The 22118-nt window shown below is 38.8% G+C and overlaps 1 protein-coding gene across 10 annotated transcripts in view; it reads left to right on the top strand.

The window, feature by feature from the left end:
• slc12a7b (solute carrier family 12 member 7b) overlaps nucleotides 1–22118 on the top strand; it is a 77386-nt gene that overhangs the window by 10033 nt on the left and 45235 nt on the right. For 6 of the 10 annotated variants that reach the window (XM_082183437.1, XM_082183438.1, XM_082183439.1 and 3 more), the window contains exon 1: nucleotides 8355–8782. The exons of 2 other annotated variants lie outside the window; for them this stretch is intronic. In XM_082183437.1, coding sequence (XP_082039563.1) covers nucleotides 8596–8782 — 187 coding nt within the window. In that variant the 5' untranslated portion in view covers nucleotides 8355–8595. Of the gene's footprint in view, nucleotides 1–8354; nucleotides 8783–22118 lie in introns of those variants that run through there. 2 more of the 10 variants (XM_082183442.1, XM_082183443.1) reach the window with 2 other exon arrangements.

The raw sequence follows: 22118 nt of genomic DNA, 5'->3' as shown, positions 1-22118 counted from the left end.
GTAGTTCAATCGGTAAACAGAATCTCTGTAAACTCTACTGAATAGCCACATGTAAATACCATTGTACTGCCCAGCCTTAAAGTCGACACAAAGAAGTTTCAATAGTCTTTTCTTCCCAATTGTGATGTATAAACAAGTGAAATAGCTTCTGGAACATGAACAAATGTGGGCGGGGCTTAATTTTGTCCATGTTGGAATTGATTGGATGGTTGTGGTTTGCTATTGGTGGATCTCATGTGAGTGACAGGTTATAGCCCCGCCCTCGTCATCAGAGAAGAGAAGAGGGAATTTATTTAGAGCAAAGATCATGAGTGACATTATGTGCACAGATTAATAATTTAAAATAAACACTGCAATATTCCATTAAAAAAAACAAGCAAGAATTTTGATTTCATGCTGACTTTAATGCAGTAATGGATTTATAGGGGCTTTTACTAACTCTGTGAAGGTTTAATTGAGAGTAAACAGTGTTGAGCAATAATGCAGAAGTAAACAGCGTCAGTACGTCCCAGAATCCCGCTGTTTTTGGTCCATTAGTGAGTCAGTGCATGTTATTTTTATCACTATGACCTGGCCGGTCTGACCGTTGAATCCTCCAGTGGGCCGTTAGTGTTCTCGAGTCTGTGTTCTGAGCAATGCAGTGTAATTCAATCTGAAGTGCTCGACTCCCAGAACACCCTGCATATCACTGCATCCTTTGTGTGTGTGTGTGTGTGTGTGTGTGTGTGTGTGTTACCTCACAAGAGCAGTAGCATATTAAACTGGAGCCTTTTGGTCTTTCTAGGAGGAATTAATGGTCCTCATGTCATGTTGATCATGAGGAATGTGGAATAAATCACATTACTGATCGGCACTGACTTCCTCTTTGCTATTCTTTTATGGTTTCGGTGTGTGTCGTCCAGCAGTGTCTGTGATTCAGACATCAATGATTCCTCAAATCATGTGTCATGTTGAGGAAAGATGTACTTTATTAAAGTCCCCCTGTGGTCAATAATTTTATCCCTTAAAACTCATCTTTAATCACCAAAATGACATATTTTAAAAAAAATTCCTTGAAAAAAAATCTTCATGCCTTAAAATATCTTGAATGTAACTCGACACCCTTGCCTCATTTAGTATTTGCGGTTTTATGAATATGCAAATGAGCCCCGCCTCCACTCACTCACTCAGCTCAGAGATCCACTGGTTGACGATCACACGTTGATCTGATTGGTTACAAGGTAGTTTGTGACGTCAGAAACACCAGCGATTTCAAAGCGTGTTTTTGAGACTGTCTTTGGTTCACTGCAGTTTTAAGGAGAAAATACTCAGCAATGGTGTCGACTTATGAATTTACACATGGTTTGTCTTAAAGGGGTCATATAATGGTACATGCACTTTTACAAGTTGATAGTACTGAAATGTGTGTTGGCAGTGCCTGTACACAACCATCATAAAATGATAGAAATCCATCCAGTGTTTTTTTAAAAATCTTCTTATACGTTTCCCCCAGGGATGGAAATTAACTTTTTTGTCCACCGGCCACTGTGGCTGGTGGATTTCAAAATCTACCAGCCACTCAATGTTTTTACCAGCCACTTTCTTGTTTTTAACCGACAATGTAACTGCATGTGAAAATTAATAGTACAAGATCTACAATACTTAAAGGGATACTCCACTTTAAAATGAAAATTCTGTCATCATATACTCACCCTCATGTTGTTTGAAACCTGTATGAATTTCTTTCTTCTGCTGAACAGAAAGGAAGATATTTAGAAGAATGTCAGTAACCAGAAAGTTTCTGGTCTCATTGACTTCCATAGTAGGAAAAAATATATACTATGGAAGTCAATGAGACCAGAAACTGTCTGTTTACTGATATTTTTCTCAATATCTTCCTTTCTGTTCAGCAGAAGAAAGAAATTCATAAAGGATTGAAACAACATGAGGGTGAGTATATGATGACAGAATTTTCATTTTAAAGTGGAGTATCCCTTTAAGCAGTTTATTTAATCTCAAGTCTCAATGAAATACTGACATTTTCTCTTTCTCTCTTATACACGCTTTCTCTCTTATATATATTTCTCTTTTTTACCTGGATGTGGCATTTGGATGATTCGTGGTATTTTATGGCTTCCAGTTTTACGTTTTTAGTCCCAAAAATGAAACTAATAGGCCCTGTTTACACGAGAACGCTCGCGGATGAAAACGTAAAAATATTTGATCAGATGTGCCTTTCGTTTAGACGGCGACGGCGTTTTTGGGGCTTAAAAACGCAAAAAAGTGAAACCATCCTCCAGAGTGGAAATCTTAAAAACGCTCCACCGTCGCGTCGGTGCGTTCACACCGGACGCGCGAGTGATTTCAATGTTAAGTCAATGCAAAGATGTTTTCTCTGCAGACCTTTTAACCAGCTCTTAACGCCTGCGATGTAACGCCACATTTTCTTTGAAGGTGTCCTCCTCTAAAAGTGTCCGCCGTCCGTGTGAAACAGTATGCTATTTTTATTTACCCGCCACGGTGGCCGGTAGGTGAAGCGAGTTTACCCGCCACAACACAAAATCACCCGCATTTGGCTGGTGGCGGGTGCTAATTTCCATCCCTGGTTTCCCCCCATCTCAAATCAAGCTGTTCGATATTGTGACGTCACAAAATCGACGCCCCTCCCACAATTGCTGATTGACAGGAGCGTTTCAACACAGACCCGCCCTTGCTCGTGAGCGAGCTGTCAATCATAGCCCGCGCGGACCGGCGCGGTCATTGTTGATAGCTGGAGCATGCACTGTCTGTCTATGAGCAGAATGGCGGTGTTCTGTTCTTGGGTGTAATAAGGAACACAGCATCATATTGATGTTCCTAAATCCGAACCGCTGAAGACGCAGTGGCTGAGTTTGTTTTCGAAGGGAATTTTCCCCACGATCAACGTCAATGCTTTCATGTTTGTGAGCGTGAATCATTTCACACACCAGACTGCTTTATAAACTAGGTCAGTATAAAGCTGTTTTTGCTAAGAAGCTGCTCCTGAAAAAAAGGATCGGTACCAACTATTCGTGTTCCTGCTGCACCTCCAGAAGAACTGAAGTGAGTGTAACGTTTTATTAACCTTTATATTAATCTTTATATGAATCTTTGCAAATCGCTAGCACGCTTCACGAATGCGGCTATTTTTACACTCAGGGTACATTACAGCATGTTTTCTATGTACGACGTTCTCAATATAATTCATAATCCCACGTTTATAATGAACAACACGTTATGGTTATTGTGTTATTATTACAAACGGTGTCCACACAGAACAGAGGGGCGGGGTGAGCAAAGCTCATTATCATTTAAAGACACATGCACTCAAACGGTGTGCTGAAAACAGAGCTGTTTTTGACCAGGTAAAATGAGTGTTTTCTTACAATACTAATGAGAATTTTTAATTAAAGTATATTACAAACTTTTAATTTAGACCCTAAAGAATCATATTAGCTTGTACAAAAATGGCATTATATGACCCCTTTAAAGCATATTTAAAAACACCACATAGACACATAAACAACATTAAAAGCTGCATGGATTTTCACCACAGGGGGACTTTAAGTGAACAGAAGCAGATCCATTTCAACCTGCTGGACCATAAAACACGTGAAAATATCACACTGACGCGCCTTATCTCAGGTGTCTCTCTAAATAAAGTGCTGTTTTATTTTACTGTCTATTTAAAAAAAAAAAAAAAAAAAAAAGCTTAAAGGGGTCACATGATGCTATTTTAAAAGTTCATTATTTTGATTATTGGGTGTAATAGAATAGGTTAGCATGCTTTAATGTTTAAAAAAAAACACATAATTTTTCACATACTGTACATTTTTGCAGCTCCTATATACAGTCTGTCTGAAACGCGCTGATTTCTACAAAGCCCCTCTTTCCAAAAATCCGACTGCTCTGATTGGCCAAACACCTCAAGCGTGTGTTTGAAATGTAATGGCCCTTACTAGGGCTGCACGATATTGAAGAAAAATGCGATAACTCATTAAATACTGCGATTATTCGATATGCGATACGGTAATGCTTAACCCTTTAGGCGCCAGAGGTTTTTTCCTAAAACGTTCGATTTTGACATCTTAATTTCAAAAGGCTATATCTTAAAAGTGATAAAAGATAGAGACTTTCTGTAAATTAGAGAAATATTAAGGATGACCCAAAGTTTATGTAGGGATTACATTTTCCCATCTAATTTGCATATTATGACGTCATATGGTGGCGGTCATCTTGGATTATAGAATTTTTATGGTTTTTGTTGATGTTTATTTGGTTGTTTTTTTGTTTTTTAGCTGACAAAGACGCACACATCACAAGGACATGAACACACAAAAAAGAACACATATTGTACACTACTAAATGGTCAGGGAAATAGATAGTAAATCAACAGTGTAATAAATGGCAGACAAAAACAATTGTTGCAGGGCTTTTGCTGTAGAGATAATGACTCCCTATTCATCCAGGTGACATTTCTTGTAGTGTTTCATGGTGTGGTCTTGCAATAGACTATGCATAATAGCCCCTCTGCCTCGTGTCACATCGCCTCTTCTCCTGCTACGAGCAGCAGCGCGGGCGCGGCCAGATCTGTCTCGCGCGCGCGCCGAGTGTGCACAGCTCGGACTACTGTCATTGTCATTGCGACTCCCCACCCTGCCTCCACGTTGCCCCCTAACTGTCCTATGAATACTTCGACCTCGTCTAACATACCCAGTGGCATTAGACAAAGTCTCCACCACAATACTGTCGCCGCGATTGCGGAGAGGCACACGGTCACCATGGCTAGCGCGGTAAAAATCTCCCGCGGCCGCCTCGTTCCCCACAACACTAACACGCCTGCTAACTTCGCGATGAACACTCCGACCCCGGGAAACATTGTTCCCACCACTGACATTGGGCAAAGGACCATCTAACGTTATATTGGGCAAAGGATTCACCGTTTTTGCTTGGTGTAGGGCTATACTTTCACTTTCAGAATCACCGTCATTTTCTGAAGGCAGATAACGTTATTCCCCTTCAGAATCAGGGTCCGCGAATAGAAGACCCAACACTTCATTGCGGGTAAGCTTTATTGATGCCATTAGATAATAATAATAATAATAATAATCTAATGCAAATACTCGCTGACGTTGACAATATTGCTCTGATAAAATGGCTCACTCGCACACTAGCTCCGCTTTTGTTCGCACTGATTCAATGCGCTCTAGCTCGAATATTTTGTATAGAAGCATTACTTTTTTTTGAGTCGGGGATGAAGTATGACATGTCTGCCAACTAGTGGAGGGGAGGTCGACCGAAATTTGACACCCTATTTGACAAAATCGGCCGTTTTATTCAGTGCCGCATTTTGTCGAGTAAACTCGACCGTGGCGCCCAGAGGGTTAAAGTGTGTAAAATAAACTTAAATTATCTTTAAAATATTTAAAATTATATAACCTACATACGTGTTTCACATTATTTTTCTGACAAGAAAACATCCCTACAACTTCTGAATGTGAACATCAGTGTTTTACTGTAACATAAGAGCATAAGCCTACATTAGGTTTATTAAACAACAAAAACTGAATAATCAAACACTGCTTAGTTTTCACTGTATGAATTAAATACATACTGATTCTTATTAAAGCTACAAAAGTTATTCTTTCCAAAACTTTCCAAAAGTTATTCTTTCTGTGCTTTCCTGCAGCTCAACCAAGGTCATGGGTTCGTTTCCCAGGGAAAGCAAGAACTGCTAAGACTGTAAATGTGTGCCTTGAAATGCAATGTAAGTCGCTTTGGATAAAAGCGTCTGCCAAATGTAAATGTTATAATGTTATTCAGCCAAGAGCAGTGAGTGATTTTTCTCTTTGTCCTTTGTTCATGACCACAGTTATTGCAAGCCGTTGCGATATTCATATTGTGATAATCTACATTTGCAATATTTCGATAATTTCGATATATTGTGCAGCCCTAGCCCATAATCACGAGCCTCGAAGGCTTCCAAACTATTTGTAAACACAGAGTTAATAATAATAATGTGGTTTGTTTTGACGTATCAGTTTCGAGCTTGAGTCAGAAATTAAAAATGCGGATGATCAAGCTGATCATTTTTTCATTGCAAGCTTGACTTGAGCAGAATGTGTGACCGTGGCGAGTAGTCTAACCGGTGCTGTGCTCTCTAGGTTCATGAAGCCGTCCTCTGTAAAATACGCCATGCTCAAGCAAACTTTTGGGTCGTACTGCTCAGGAACAGCTTTATAAATACATCTTAACCTCTAAAAAGCAAAAGTGGTTTTGCTTTCGCATCCAAACACACAGCGACAACACTTTAATTCATTGCATATACTTTTGGTCGGCTTTATGCTAATATTACACACAATGTACACAATAATACGTGGATGTTTGAGGAAGTAAAATCTGGACTTTATTCAAGGCCTTTTAGGCTGGTCTGGACAGCGTTCTCTGTTAGACAGAATAAATCACTTTGTGGGAGAATATGAGCTTTGTAACTTTGTAGATCGTTTGCACAAACAGATACTTTACACATTAAAAGAAAAGGAAAACATAAAAAGCATCATATGACCCCTTTAATTGTATTGAATATGCACTTGTAGTCTATAAAACTGTACTTGGAACGTACTTAAAGTACACTTTCATGACTGTTTCTTAACACACTTAAGTACACTTTTAAAAGTGCACTTTTTTAATAGTGTCTCTTAGTCAAGCGTTGAAGAAGTACACTTATTTTGATGTGTTGACTAACATACTAAAGCACATGTAAAGTATTTGATTATAATTTTAACTGTAGTGTAGTATTCAATATTACATTTAAAGTTAATACATTTTAAGTGTACTACATGTACACTTCCTCATTACAAATGTGTAACTGCAAATATATTTAAATACATGACATGAAAGTTTCAATCGAAATGAAAAAATGTAAGTATATTTCAGTTTACCATAAATGTTTGTCAGTACATCAGTAGCCGTATTTCAAAGACAATAGAAGTAATTATGAAATCAAATTCCATATAAAGATATACTTAAGTCCTACACTTAAGTGGATCACTTGAACACTCTTAGTTCAACTAATTGCATTTAATATTACATTTAAACCATAATATATTTAACTTTAATTGCCGAAAATCGGAAAACATGACATTCAGTTCACACGACTTGAGTATCTTCTTTTAATGAAGTATATTTCCCTAATAACTACTCATTTTAAAAGTATGCCGACATACTTCTTCTTTACAAGTGTTCATTTAAGAATGCTGCAGGTTTTCCTGACGCCACAAACACTCTCGCCAAAAAACGTAATACAACCGAAACATTTCACATCAACAACTGCAACAAAACCAAGCAGCAAAATCATGAGTTATTTTAGCAAACCATTCTTTGGTAGATTTCACAGAATTTTCTTTTCTTTTCTAAATGTTTCATATTGTAAAACTTGAAGTTTCTACGCAGCCAGTGCAGACATGTCTTTTTACTGAACTAAACTGCATGTCAAAGGTCATGAAGACGAAACAGCTCATGACTTGTGAAGCACGACAACCCTTGCAGCCAGAAGATCTCACCGTACAGTATGTCGAGTCTCATAGTTTTCTTGAGGAATAAACACTCCTTAAAATAAATTCCCCTGTTGAACCGCAGAGCTATGCTGTTTGTCTGCTTTAATGACAGGCTGCTGTATTCCTGGACTTGTGTTTGCATTGTGCACATGGGCGAGTGTGTTTACACATGCATACATACACACAGTAACACTTAGTACGCCTTAAATCACTGCTTTGATGTTAAAATAATTTCTTCTATCCCGGGATAATGTGTAGATTTACTAAGTCTTGTAGTTTTTTTTGCAAACACAGTTAAGCTTTTTGGCCACAAATGGGTTGTCAACCTGTTTTGCATCTGTAATGTGACGTACAATACTGTTCAAACTTTTGGGTTCGTACTTTTCTTCATTAAGGATGCATTAAATTAATCAAAAGTGACAGTGAAGACATTTATAATGTGATTTCTACTTCAAATTAATGCTGTTCTTTGAACTTTATATTCATCAAAGAATCCTGAAAAATGCATCACGGTTTCATAATGTTGCTTTGGGAACTAACTGAAATTTAAATAAGCTTTTTTATATTTTACATTTACATTTATTAATTTAGCAGACGCTTTTATGCAAAGGGATACAAGAAGCAATTAATCTTTTATTTGATTTCAGTTACCGTTTATTTTAATTGAAGTCACAGAAATTATTTTCTAAGTTGGTTTTAGTTTTAGTTTAGTTAACGATAGTTCCTTAAAGAGGTTCTTAATCAATAGCTTCCTTTATCTGGTGTGGTGTTGTGTCTGTGAAGGTTCATTCTGCCACAGGCGAGAAAAGGAGACGAAGCTCATGTGTGCAGAGAGGACGGCCCACTGGGCGGAGCTTCCCTGACTCCTTATATGGGCGAAGGCTGGTCACATGATCAAGCCGGTGTCAAAGAGATAGGAGCACAACTGAGAACTTCGAACCACAACTCTAACAAGCCAGCGCAGAGGAGGAGAGTCAGCGTGTGTGAGACAGACTGATAAGGAGCAAGACAGACGTCTCGCAGAGAGACACATGGTGAGAAAATGCCCACCAACTTCACCGTGGTCCCCGTGGATGATGGCAGAAAGCCCGCCGAGGAAGACTCCGATGACAACAACGTCCTGAAGGAGGAGGATGAAGAAACCGTAGGTGAGGCTGGAAGTTGTCTAGACTACGGTGTGTGTGAATCCAAACAGCCCAGCTGGAGCTCGTGTAATGCGCCGCTTCAGGGTAACTTAGCGGGTCACTGTCCGCAGTTTGTTTGTCTTTCTCTCTCTCTCTCTTTCTCTCCGCGCTGAGCGAACACGCCTTCTCTCTTTCCTCTTTCACATGGGTGTGAGGAGCATGTGCTGAAGAAAAGCTCACGTGATCGTTGTTTGAAACTGTTTCTTGCATCTTTTGTGGATTCATTTATTCATTTAATGCTTCTATTAGTGCACATTATCATTAGAAGTGCTGCATCTAGTCAATATTTATGCATAAATGGTAGCGGTGTGGACTTGTTTCTACATTCACTGGCGTAGTTTAACAGCTTCAGTTTCCTAAAGCAGGGGGGGTATGTTGAATATACATGAAAAATTCACTGTGAATTAAGCTGGCAATGTAAAATAAAGCATCATCACAGAGTTTATCATTAGACAACTTTTGCAATCCTTGTCTTTTAACACAGAAATGTTAGTAGTAGCATTTCATATTGAATATCCATGATAAATTCAATGTGATTTGGCAGGCAATAACAGATGCAGCATCATCATGAATATTGAAATATTTTAATGCACTTTTTTATTTTATTGTTGCATTAAGCAAGAAATGTTTAAAGTAGCGTTTCATATTTAAAGTAGCACAAATTGTGATTGAGTTAGTAAGTCTGATTCATTAATGTGAATCAGTTTCAGTGAATCAAGTCCGAATCAGTGATTTGTTTGCATCATTCAAAAATGTTTGCTGTTACTTCTTTTAAAATGTTTTCACAAAAATAAGCTAGTTAAAATTATTTATTTATATGCATTATTAAATTGCTGCGAATGAAAAATTATTTAATTTAATGAAAACATTTAAAAGAGGCATGAATTACTTTAAACTAGTTATTTACGTAATGCATTAAACGTTGAGAATTGATTTCCCTACATGAAGGTTGAAATGATGTTTGGAAAATAAGTTATTTTAGAGCAAATACATAAATATTGAGATGTATATTGAATATTGGCTGAAAAACAAAGACATTTTTCTTTAGTTTTGTACCTCTCGGTTATAAACTGCAGCTTGTAACGACCACAGGTCACTGAGTTCATCTCTAATGAATCTCTACAGAAACGAACTGTTATTACATGTCGTGCACCAGCCGATGGCTTTTCTCCTGCTAATTGCTACCCTGGCTTACAATTACGGCCCAAATTTTCCAGGCTCAGTAGAGGAACTGAATGCATATTAAGGGTTATGTAAGCGGGCAGTTTTCTGTGTTGTGCAACGGCTGTTTTTCTTCCCCGTCTCTCCTGTGAGATGAACACGGACTCGGATTCCAGTCAGTGCTATTGATTTGTCATGTTGCTTGCTTGCTGTTGGTTCGCGCCGGTGGGAGTTGAAGACTCCACCCTTCTCATTCACCATCATATCTGGAGCTGGTCTTTGTCTTTTATTTCCTTTTAGGACTTTACAGATGAAGGACACCGTGTCCATATAGAGTTGCCAGTCCTCGTCGTATAACCACAAGAGCCTCCTCAGAGATAAGGACTCTCTCACTCCCTGCGTTTCTGCCTGATTACACATTACTAGCATACAGCGCCGCGGCCTACATCTGTATCCACTTATTCCCCATCTCCACCCATGGAAAAGCCAACCTGAAATTGAATAACAGAGTAACTGTAAACCCTCTCAGCATGTACTTTATCTTCTCAAAGCATTAAGCTCAGCGAGAATAAATACAGTTATATCAACTTGTGTTTTTTTGGATTAAGGACTAAGGAGGCGACCTGTCTGTAGAGTTTTATTACACACAATTGTCAGAATTGCAAGAAAACAATGCAAGCACTCTTGTGATATGAAATGGATATCAGCAGAAAAACAGGTTTTCGATTCACATTTCCCATGTTGTTTTTTTGCTGATTTCACAGCGCCAAGCAAGACGATTATTAAAATCATCCACGTCCCAGTGCGTATTTAAACAGCACAGCAGATTGTGTCTGATAACCGTTGTTAGTGGATCCTGAAATGTAATTTTTGATGATATCAGGCAGTGATTCATGATTCCACCCTAATCATGGACTTTTGCACAACTCACATTTTAGAGGCTTTAGAAATGCAATGTTTTTTTTTCTTTTTTTCTTCTCCAATTACAGTAGTCAGTGTTTGTTTCACGCACAGGGAGGATTTTAGAGGTATGCATGTGAAATGATGATCTGTATGGATGTGAAGTGGTTGATGGTTAGATGAACTCCTCTTTAAAGGTCAGTTCTCATGCACAGTGTGTGTGTAATGATGAGGGAGGCTTCATCTTTCTGTGTCAACGATGGGTTACGAAACCATGGACACTCGGAAGAGAAAGAAGTCGAACTGAGTGCGCTCTGAATTTTTGCTTTTTTGAAGAGATGATTTGTGTCAGACAGATTTAGATTTAATATTTCAGAAAAACTGAAGAACAACATGTTGCTAAATACAGCTTTAGAGGATGCTCTATGCTAAAACCTGTGTTGTTTAGACTCTAAGGCCCAATCCCAATTCTATTTTATACCCCTTCGCCTACCCTTTACCCTTCGCCTACCCCTACCCCTACCCCTACCGCCTAATTGAAACAAAGTGGCAAGGCGTAGGGGTGAACATATTCCCCTAAGAAATGGGACACCACTACTACACCATTACACGTCATTATACTGTACGTCGTCGCTAGCGCCTACGTCACAGGAGATGCACCAATGTTTATCACAAACTTCCAAGATGCCGTCGTCAGCTGTAGTCATCTCGATTGCGTGGGTTACAGCTATTTTTTTTCATTTTTCTTCTGAAGTTCGCAGAAAACAACGGCGATGACGATATCTTCGACGCCTTAGTATTTTTGGACTTCAGGAAACGTTGCTCGTTGTCAGCGCGAAAACGAATGAGCCTCCGGGTTTCCTCAGGTGTCCCTGTTTGATAAAGAACATACAAGACTGGTTGATCATGTTGCAAAAAATACGAAACTGTGTAAGCACTGTTCGTTTATATCGTGTTCACATATAACCACAAGAAAACAATGCGTTCATAGCAGACGTACGGTAAAAGATAAGCCAATTCCCTGCAGTTATCAGACATGAAAATATGTTGCGGGACTATCGTTAACAAACTTCAACGATTTTTTTTTTTTTTCAAACGTTTCTTTGAAGAACATGACCGTAAATATGAACACAAGATTGAATATGACATAAAGAAAATGATTATTGGCAGCCATGTTGCCTCTGTAGCCGGTGTATGCAGGTACATTTCTTATACCCCTACGTTTGAAGTGTGGTCCCGAAAAATCTTCGTTTCAAGGACTATCTGGCCCTTCCCCCTCCCCCTCCCCCTACCCCTACCCCTACAGCCAGAAGAGAATCGAGACAACTCTACCCCTTCACGGAACGCGCAAAACGGAGGGGTAGGGGCAAGGGGTGAATTGGGATTGAGCCTAAATTCTGATTGGATGAGAAGTTCCACATTGTGCCTAAAAAACTTAAAAATCTTCTCATCTTGACTGGTATGGGACACGTCATGCTCTATATTTTCATAATATTCCATGTTTTTTTCTGTCGTTTTCACATGCAAATAAAGTAAAGCAGTCTTTACCACTGATTTCCATGCAAATGTATCCACCACAGTTTAAAAGTTACAAAACATCAGTTGACACATTCACACCTTTGCACCAGCCCAACTTGACAACTTGGCAATGTTATGAATAAAGTAAAGGCCTGGTTTTTGTCGATGAACATTCACTGCTGTTTGTTTCGTTCAGTGTTTGTTAGTTGTATATGAGGCCTCTTGTCCTGCTCAGACCTTCTGCTCGATATCAGCAAGGACTTTTTCATCCGTCTAGGATGTGTTTTGTAGTATTTGTTTTCCAGCATTGCTTCCCATGACGTCATGATCATGTCATTGTTCTCCCCTCGACCACTGACGACCGTAACGCCGTCCAGATGTGGAGAATGTAGAAATCCTGGTGTGTGTTTGTGGTTCAGCGTTCACACCACACCCTCTTTACGCACACCAACGCCTTCAGCTGCGTTTGCTCGTGAGAACCAACCCATTTCATACATCAGATAAATGTTTTTGGATTTCATAATGATTCCTCATTGTTCCTCACATATCTGTCTGCATTTCTTAAAGAGATAGTTCACACAAAATTGGAAATTCTCACATTATTTAATCACCCACATGTCATTTCAATCTCATGCTGTTATTTTTCTGAGGATCACAAAAGGATAATTGTATGTCTTCAGAAGCTGTTTGGCAGGTTTATGAGGAATATTTCAAACTCATGCTCTGAATTTGGAAATGCCATTTTAGTGAATAACGACTTAAATTTCAGCCTGTTCCTTTAAAATGATTTCTCACTTGATATTTTTGTCTTGTTTTCCAGTACAAATATCTAAACATTCATACATTTTCTATTTCAAACACTGTAAGAAATAAAATCTGTATAATTATAAAAAGCTTGGTAATTTTCTGCTTGGACATTTTCCCGTTAAGTTCGCGAAAATTTCATTTAACTTTAAAACAATGCAATGCAATGTGTAATTCAATTTTCAATCAGTATGTAAAATTTCTTCATATTAGCACAGCACATTGTGCCCTATTTTTACAGACTTTTTTTTAAAATGAAAATACATTTACTTGACACAAAATTAAGCTTATGCTTAAAACAAGAAGAAAAAAAAATGGGTAAAAAAATCTTATTTCAAAGGAAAAATAAGATTATTTTTCCAACCCCATTAGCAAATATTATTTTCTGGTTTTTAACCAAATTTTTATACATTTTTCAGAAAATAAGACTGTCATTTTGCTTCTCTTGTAAATGGATCTTGCTTTAAGAATGTTTAGATATTTGTAAACAAGACAAAAATGCTGAGGAAGAACATTGTAATGGGAAGGAGAAGTGTAAAGATTGTGTTTCAACATATGGGTTTGGAATGACATGAAGGGAAGTAAATAATGAGAGTTTTCATTTTTGGGGTGAGCCATTTCTTTAATAGCGAGGTGATAACTGGTGCATTCTGAATAAAATGGTAAAACCAGCAGGAGATTGTGTTTCTATCAGGATTGTTGAGGGCATTTCTCACTGGTTTGGTGTTTCTATCAGGATTGTTGAGCTCATTTCTCACTGGTTTGGTGTTTCTATCAGGATTGTTGAGCTCATTTCTCACTGGTTTGGTGTTTCTATCAGGATTGTTGAGCTCATTTCTCGCTGGTTTGGTGTTTCTATCAGGATTGTTGAGCTCATTTCTCACTGGTTTGGTGTTTCGATCAGGATTGTTGAGCTCATTTCTCACTGGTTTGGTGTTTCTATCAGGATTGTTGAGCTCATTTCTCACTGGTTTGGTGTTTCGATCAGGATTGTTGAGCTCATTTCTCACTGGTTTGGTGTTTCGATCAGGATTGTTGAGGACATTTCTCGCTGGTTTGGTGTTTCTATCAGGATTGTTGAGCTCATTTCTCACTGGTTTGGTGTTTCTATCAGGATTGTTGAGCTCATTTCTCGCTGGTTTGGTGTTTCTATCAGGATTGTTGAGGGCATTTCTCACTGGTTTGGTGTTTCTATCAGGATTGTTGAGCTCATTTCTCACTGGTTTGGTGTTTCTATCAGGATTGTTGAGCTCATTTCTCGCTGGTTTGGTGTTTCTATCAGGATTGTTGAGCTCATTTCTCGCTGGTTTGGTGTTTCTATCAGGATTGTTGAGCTCATTTCTCACTGGTTTGGTGTTTCTATCAGGATTGTTGAGCTCATTTCTCACTGGTTTGGTGTTTCTGTCAGGATTGTTGAGCTCATTTCTCGCTGGTTTGGTGTTTCTATCAGGATTGTTGAGCTCATTTCTCGCTGGTTTGGTGTTTCTATCAGGATTGTTGAGGGCATTTCTCACTGGTTTGGTGTTTCTATCAGGATTGTTGAGCTAATTTCTCACTGGTTTGGTGTTTCTGTCAGGATTGTTGAGCTCATTTCTCGCTGGTTTGGTGTTTCTATCAGGATTGTTGAGCTCATTTCTCACTGGTTTGGTGTTTCTATCAGGATTGTTGAGGGCATTTCTCACTGGTTTGGCGTTTCTATCAGGATTGTTGAGCTAATTTCTCACTGGTTTGGTGTTTCTGTCAGGATTGTTGAGCTCATTTCTCGCTGGTTTGGTGTTTCTATCAGGATTGTTGAGCTCATTTCTCGCTGGTTTGGTGTTTCTATCAGGATTGTTGAGGGCATTTCTCACTGGTTTGGTGTTTCTATCAGGATTGTTGAGCTAATTTCTCACTGGTTTGGTGTTTCTGTCAGGATTGTTGAGCTCATTTCTCGCTGGTTTGGTGTTTCTATCAGGATTGTTGAGCTCATTTCTCACTGGTTTGGTGTTTCTATCAGGATTGTTGAGGGCATTTCTCACTGGTTTGGCGTTTCTATCAGGATTGTTGAGCTCATTTCTCACTGGTTTGGTGTTTCTATCAGGATTGTTGAGGGCATTTCTCACTGGTTTGGTGTTTCTATCAGGATTGTTGAGGACATTTCTCGCTGGTTTGGTGTTTCTATCAGGATTGTTGAGCTCATTTCTCGCTGGTTTGGTGTTTCGATCAGGATTGTTGAGCTCATTTCTCACTGGTTTAGTGTTTCTATCAGGATTGTTGAGGGCATTTCTCACTGGTTTGGTGTTTCTATCAGGATTGTTGAGGACATTTCTCACTGGTTTGGTGTTTCTGTCAGGATTGTTGAGGGCATTTCTCACTGGTTTGGTGTTTCTATCAGGATTGTTGAGGGCATTTCTCGCTGGTTTGGTGTTTCTATCAGGATTGTTGAGCTCATTTCTCACTGGTTTGGTGTTTCTATCAGGATTGTTGAGCTCATTTCTCGCTGGTTTGGTGTTTCGATCAGGATTGTTGAGCTCATTTCTCACTGGTTTGGTGTTTCTATCAGGATTGTTGAGGGCATTTCTCACTGGTTTGGTGTTTCTATCAGGATTGTTGAGCTCATTTCTCACTGGTTTGGTGTTTCTATCAGGATTGTTGAGCTCATTTCTCGCTGGTTTGGTGTTTCTATCAGGATTGTTGAGCTCATTTCTCACTGGTTTGGTGTTTCTATCAGGATTGTTGAGCTCATTTCTCACTGGTTTGGTGTTTCTATCAGGATTGTTGAGCTCATTTCTCGCTGGTTTGGTGTTTCGATCAGGATTGTTGAGCTCATTTCTCGCTGGTTTGGTGTTTCGATCAGGATTGTTGAGCTCATTTCTCGCTGGTTTGGTGTTTCGATCAGGATTGTTGAGCTCATTTCTCGCTGGTTTGGTGTTTCTATCAGGATTGTTGAGCTCATTTCTCGCTGGTTTGGTGTTTCTATCAGGATTGTTGAGCTCATTTCTCACTGGTTTGGTGTTTCTATCAGGATTGTTGAGCTCATTTCTCACTGGTTTGGTGTTTCTATCAGGATTGTTGAGCTCATTTCTCGCTGGTTTGGTGTTTCGATCAGGATTGTTGAGCTCATTTCTCGCTGGTTTGGTGTTTCGATCAGGATTGTTGAGCTCATTTCTCGCTGGTTTGGTGTTTCTATCTGGATTGTTGAGCTCATTTCTCACTGGTTTGGTGTTTCTGTCAGGATTGTTGAGCTCATTTCTCACTGGTTTGGTGTTTCTATCAGGATTGTTGAGCTCATTTCTCGCTGGTTTGGTGTTTCTATCAGGATTGTTGAGCTCATTTCTCGCTGGTTTGGTGTTTCGATCAGGATTGTTGAGGGCATTTCTCACTGGTTTGGTGTTTCTATCAGGATTGTTGAGCTCATTTCTCACTGGTTTGGTGTTTCTATCAGGATTGTTGAGCTCATTTCTCACTGGTTTGGTGTTTCTATCAGGATTGTTGAGCTCATTTCTCACTGGTTTGGTGTTTCTATCAGGATTGTTGAGCTAATTTCTCGCTGGTTTGGTGTTTCGATCAGGATTGTTGAGGGCATTTCTCACTGGTTTGGCGTTTCTATCAGGATTGTTGAGCTCATTTCTCACTGGTTTGGTGTTTCTATCAGGATTGTTGAGCTCATTTCTCACTGGTTTGGTGTTTCTATCAGGATTGTTGAGCTCATTTCTCACTGGTTTGGTGTTTCTGTCAGGATTGTTGAGCTCATTTCTCACTGGTTTGGTGTTTCTATCAGGATTGTTGAGCTCATTTCTCGCTGGTTTGGTGTTTCGATCAGGATTGTTGAGCTCATTTCTCGCTGGTTTGGTGTTTCGATCAGGATTGTTGAGCTCATTTCTCGCTGGTTTGGTGTTTCGATCAGGATTGTTGAGCTCATTTCTCACTGGTTTGGTGTTTCTGTCAGGATTGTTGAGCTCATTTCTCACTGGTTTGGTGTTTCTATCAGGATTGTTGAGCTCATTTCTCGCTGGTTTGGTGTTTCGATCAGGATTGTTGAGGGCATTTCTCACTGGTTTGGTGTTTCTATCAGGATTGTTGAGCTCATTTCTCACTGGTTTGGTGTTTCTATCAGGATTGTTGAGCTCATTTCTCACTGGTTTGGTGTTTCTATCAGGATTGTTGAGCTCATTTCTCACTGGTTTGGTGTTTCTATCAGGATTGTTGAGCTCATTTCTCGCTGGTTTGGTGTTTCGATCAGGATTGTTGAGGGCATTTCTCACTGGTTTGGCGTTTCTATCAGGATTGTTGAGCTCATTTCTCACTGGTTTGGTGTTTCTATCAGGATTGTTGAGCTCATTTCTCACTGGTTTGGTGTTTCTATCAGGATTGTTGAGCTCATTTCTCACTGGTTTGGTGTTTCTGTCAGGATTGTTGAGCTCATTTCTCACTGGTTTGGTGTTTCGATCAGGATTGTTGAGCTCATTTCTCGCTGGTTTGGTGTTTCTATCAGGATTGTTGAGCTCATTTCTCACTGGTTTGGTGTTTCTATCAGGATTGTTGAGCTCATTTCTCACTGGTTTGGTGTTTCGATCAGGATTGTTGAGCTCATTTCTCGCTGGTTTGGTGTTTCTATCAGGATTGTTGAGCTCATTTCTCGCTGGTTTGGTGTTTCTATCAGGATTGTTGAGCTCATTTCTCACTGGTTTGGTGTTTCTATCAGGATTGTTGAGCTCATTTCTCGCTGGTTTGTTGTCATTCAGAACCTTGCACTTCCTGTTTCCTGCAGGCCGAGTTCTACTCACATGTGCAGTGGCCGATAAGACCCTGTGTGTGTTTCCCAGTGTGTGTGTGTGACACATTGAGCGCTGACCTGTCGGCTCGACATCCTTTGCCGGCCACTTTCCCTTTCCCAGCTCGAGTTCCTCTGGAGAACAGCTTTCTATGCCATCATTAATTTTTACAGCCTAAAAAACTGAGAAAGCAATGGCCATACATGTCGCACTTCTCTTTAACAGGTTGACGGCTTCCTAAGAAGCCAACGGCCTGAAGTAACCTTAAAGTTATGAACGTTTACACCAGATAGCAGAGCCTCATAAACTCTGTGCCTCTAAAAATAATAAGACACACTGAATGTCCTGTTGCCTGGTAAGAATTGTAATGTTTTATAGGCAACTGTAACAATAGTTTAAAGTTGATTCCCCAAACGTTGGTACTCGTTCAGTGTTATTTAAGTATTGAGACACTTGTTGTTATTACTATTAATATTTTGAATTTATTTGTAATATTTTAATATTTATATTTTTCATTTTGGTTGAAGTTTCAATAATTTAGTTGAGTATTTTTTTGTCATCTTTATTATTTTCTAAAAACATGTCTTTATAGTTTTTTATTACTTTCTATTTCAGTTATATTAGTACATCAAGGTAAACTAAATGAAAATGATACATTTTGCTTTGGCAGCTAGATAAAAAAACAAAAATACGTTTATAAATACGGGAATGAATCCCCTTATTATCGTTGTGTGTGTGTGTGTGTGTGTGTGTGTGTACAGAACATGACTCACTCCGGAAACTGTGATGATTGACAGCGTGCTAAACATACAGTAGCAATGCTCTACCGCTATATTTGACCAAATTAATATTAAAGCGACCAAAGACTCGTTATGTTCTGTGATTTTAACTAAAGCTCCGTCTACGGAGGTCTTGACATGTTGCCATGTGCGCTTATTATAATGCTTCATATTGAAAACAAGACCAAAATATCGCGACCCACACCTGCGTACTTTATGAACTCCATAAACTGGATCACTTTATGAGCCGAGCTCATATCATAAGCCTTTTTGGGCTTGTTGTTGGAGCTTGGCACATAAAGTGATCCAGTTTATGGAGTTAATAAAGTTGTGATATTTTGGTCTTGTTTTTGATATAAAGCATTTGAATTTATTTTGGTTTATAATGGGCTTTTATGCATTCCACTTCCCTGCACTACTTTTGGACACACGTTTTGAATTTCATAATAATTCCCCTTTGTTCCTCACACATCTGCCTGCGTGTCTTAAAGGGATAGTTCACACAAAAGTGTAAATTCTCACATTATTGAATCTCTCACGTCATTTCAGTCTCATATATTGTTATTTTTTGTGGATCACAAAAGTAGAATTTTATGTCTTTTGAAGCCGTATGACCAAAATTTCAGATCTCTACATGCTTTGAATTTGGAAATGCCATTTTAGTGAATAAAGGCTTACATTTTAGCCTGTTCCTTACATACATATATAGAAATATAGCGCTTGAGTCATATGGCTTATATTATGATACTTTTAAGGTGATTTTTTTAGTGCAGAAAATATTTTTTTACTTGGTACTTTTGTCTTGTTTTCCAGCACAAATATCTAACCGTTCATAAACACTGTGAGAAATAAAATCTGGATTTTTTTGGTCTTGTTTTCAATATAAAGCCTTTGTATTTATTTCTGTTTATTATGAGCTTGTTTTGTTTTTTTTCTAGCAGAATCATGGCAGCACAAATGATTCATGGTAATTCAATGTGCTTTGCATAAAAGGCATTTGAACATAATCATAACAGGTTTCTCTAAAGTTTGTTTTGGAACACAGACCTTCATGCAAACGTCACTTAGCCCTGCTGTGTCACGTCTGTAATCTAATCTTAAATATCCAGTCGTGCAGAGAGAGATTTTTGTGGACAGAGAGTCCGTGATGCATGTAATGTTAACAGACCGTCAGCTCTAGACTCTGAAAACAACGGCCGATTGAGAATCACTGTTTAGGGAACACGTTGTGTTTGTTATTTCGTCCTGTCCTCCAGTAGCCGCTCTCCTTTCAAACGTGGGTTTAATCTTGCGCTTGTTATTGCCCGCTGTGTGCGCTGATTCACTGCTGCCATTGCATCAAGACGTAATCGCTCCTTCATTTTTACAGCTCTGGCTGACGCACACTAATCACAGGCTGGAAAAACATCTGCTGCTGCTGCTGGAGTCCATTAGAAACTCAATTAACCGTCGTGAATGAACAGACCGAGTGTAAAACTCTGAACATCAAGTATAAGTAGACTTGTACACAACTTAAACATGTTATATGGTTAATTTAAATGGTGTTTTGCATTTTTAATCAAATATGTGACCCTGGACCACAAAACCACAAGACCACTAAAGTGCGATTTATACATAATTTGAATAAATAAGCTTTCCGTTGATGTATGGTTTGTTAGGATAGGACAATATTTGTCAGAGATACAACTATTGAAAATCTGGAATCTGAGGGAGCAAAAAAATCGAAAACATTGAGAAAATCTCCTTTAAAGTTGTGCATTTATGTTCGCAATTATGCACATTCACTCACAAAAATAAATGTTTTATATATTTACGGTTGGAAATTTACAAAATATCTTAATGGAACATGATCTTTACTTAATATCCTAATGATTTTTGGCATAAAAGAAAAATTGATAATTTTGACCCATACACTGTATAGTTGGCTATTGCCACAGAGATACCCGTGCGACTCGAGACTGGTGACGTGATCCAGGGTCACATATTCTAATCTTTTTCCAGCCAATTAAAAAATCAAGTCAAGAAACCGATATCACTTCTGGTTCGTTCATTACACTGGAAGGGAAGGTGAAGTCAAGCACATTTTGTCATCTATGCAGTGCATACAGACTGCCCTGTGCATGGTGTGCATGCTATACACTACAGCAATAGTGTGACTGCTATCTGAGCACAGTCATGTTCAGGTAACACTGAGCTGAAGCACATCCATCATTCCTCAGTGATTTACTGTCTCCCTCTGCTGGAGAAACCTTAATAAATATTTGTAGAGATGAGATATGGCATCGGCACAACTGATGTTATTTCTTTTGCCCAAGTTTTTTCTGCAGACATATAAAAGGTACTCCAACATTTACATAATGAGACAAGATGTCTGAATAAATAGATGTAAAAGCAACAGAAAAGTTCAAAATAGCAACACAGACCCCCCCACCCACAAACCTCCATGTGTATATGTGTATATTAGGGGTGTAACGGTTCACAAAATTCACGGTTCGGTTCAATACGATACACTTGTGTCACGGTTCGGTACGTTTTCGATACAGCAAAAAGCAAGAAATGGCAGAGAATTTTTTTTTTTTTTATTAAAACTAACATAATAAAGTATGATTTTTTATTTTACTTTGAGCAATGATGAGCTATAATAGACTCTTCTTAGGAGCATATCAAACAAAACAGCTCCTTGGAAAAAATGATTGTTAGTTATAAACAAAGGTTTATTTTAGTTCAGATTAACATTTGAGGGCAGCAATTGTATTCATAATGTCAAAATAAAACCGACGTAATGTTACTTGAAGGCACTATTCCTGCCAAACTTCCATGGGTGCAGTGAGTGTTACTACAGTTAATCCATGGTGAATGTTGCTGATCTGTGGACACTGGATAGTTCATTCATGGCACAATGTTTCTTCCAGGTTTCCACGTCAGCGCTGTTTGATCCGTTAATAACGGAGAAATGTGAATGTTTCTCACTAGATCTCGCAGCGATGTTAGCTATTACTTCTGTGGCGAATTCAAATGCTTTCTTTACTGGAGCTCTTATTAGCGCTGTGTAGTAACAGTGTCACATGATCACGATCGGCTCGCGCTGCACTGGTCCAAACTGATAAACGGTCCTTCAACCACACAATAACGAGCAGCTCAGTTTCGATCCGCTTTCATTACGTTTGCCATTTGATGTTGGACAATTTTGGACCCGTCTAGATTTGAAATAACGAATTTTGGTCGGCAGGAAAAATGGTCCAACGAACCGTTCGGTTTGAAAATGCGTACCGCCTCGTTTCTGTATATATATATATATATATATATATATATATATATAATATGATAAAATTATGCTTTTTTTTACTGACACTTTAGGCCTCCCTCCTTATTTAACTTAATTTGTTCTGATGGACGCTGTCAGTTGAGATGCAGACAGTAGAAGTGTTGTTAAGCTTCATCTGTACAGTTTTGATGATTTGCTGA

The sequence above is a fragment of the Leuciscus leuciscus genome (assembly GCF_965113295.1).
Source record: "Leuciscus leuciscus genome assembly, chromosome: 11".
Lineage (NCBI taxonomy): Eukaryota > Metazoa > Chordata > Actinopteri > Cypriniformes > Leuciscidae > Leuciscus > Leuciscus leuciscus.
The sequence above is the reverse complement of the archived record's forward strand: the minus strand, read 5'-3'. Positions and strand labels throughout refer to the sequence as shown.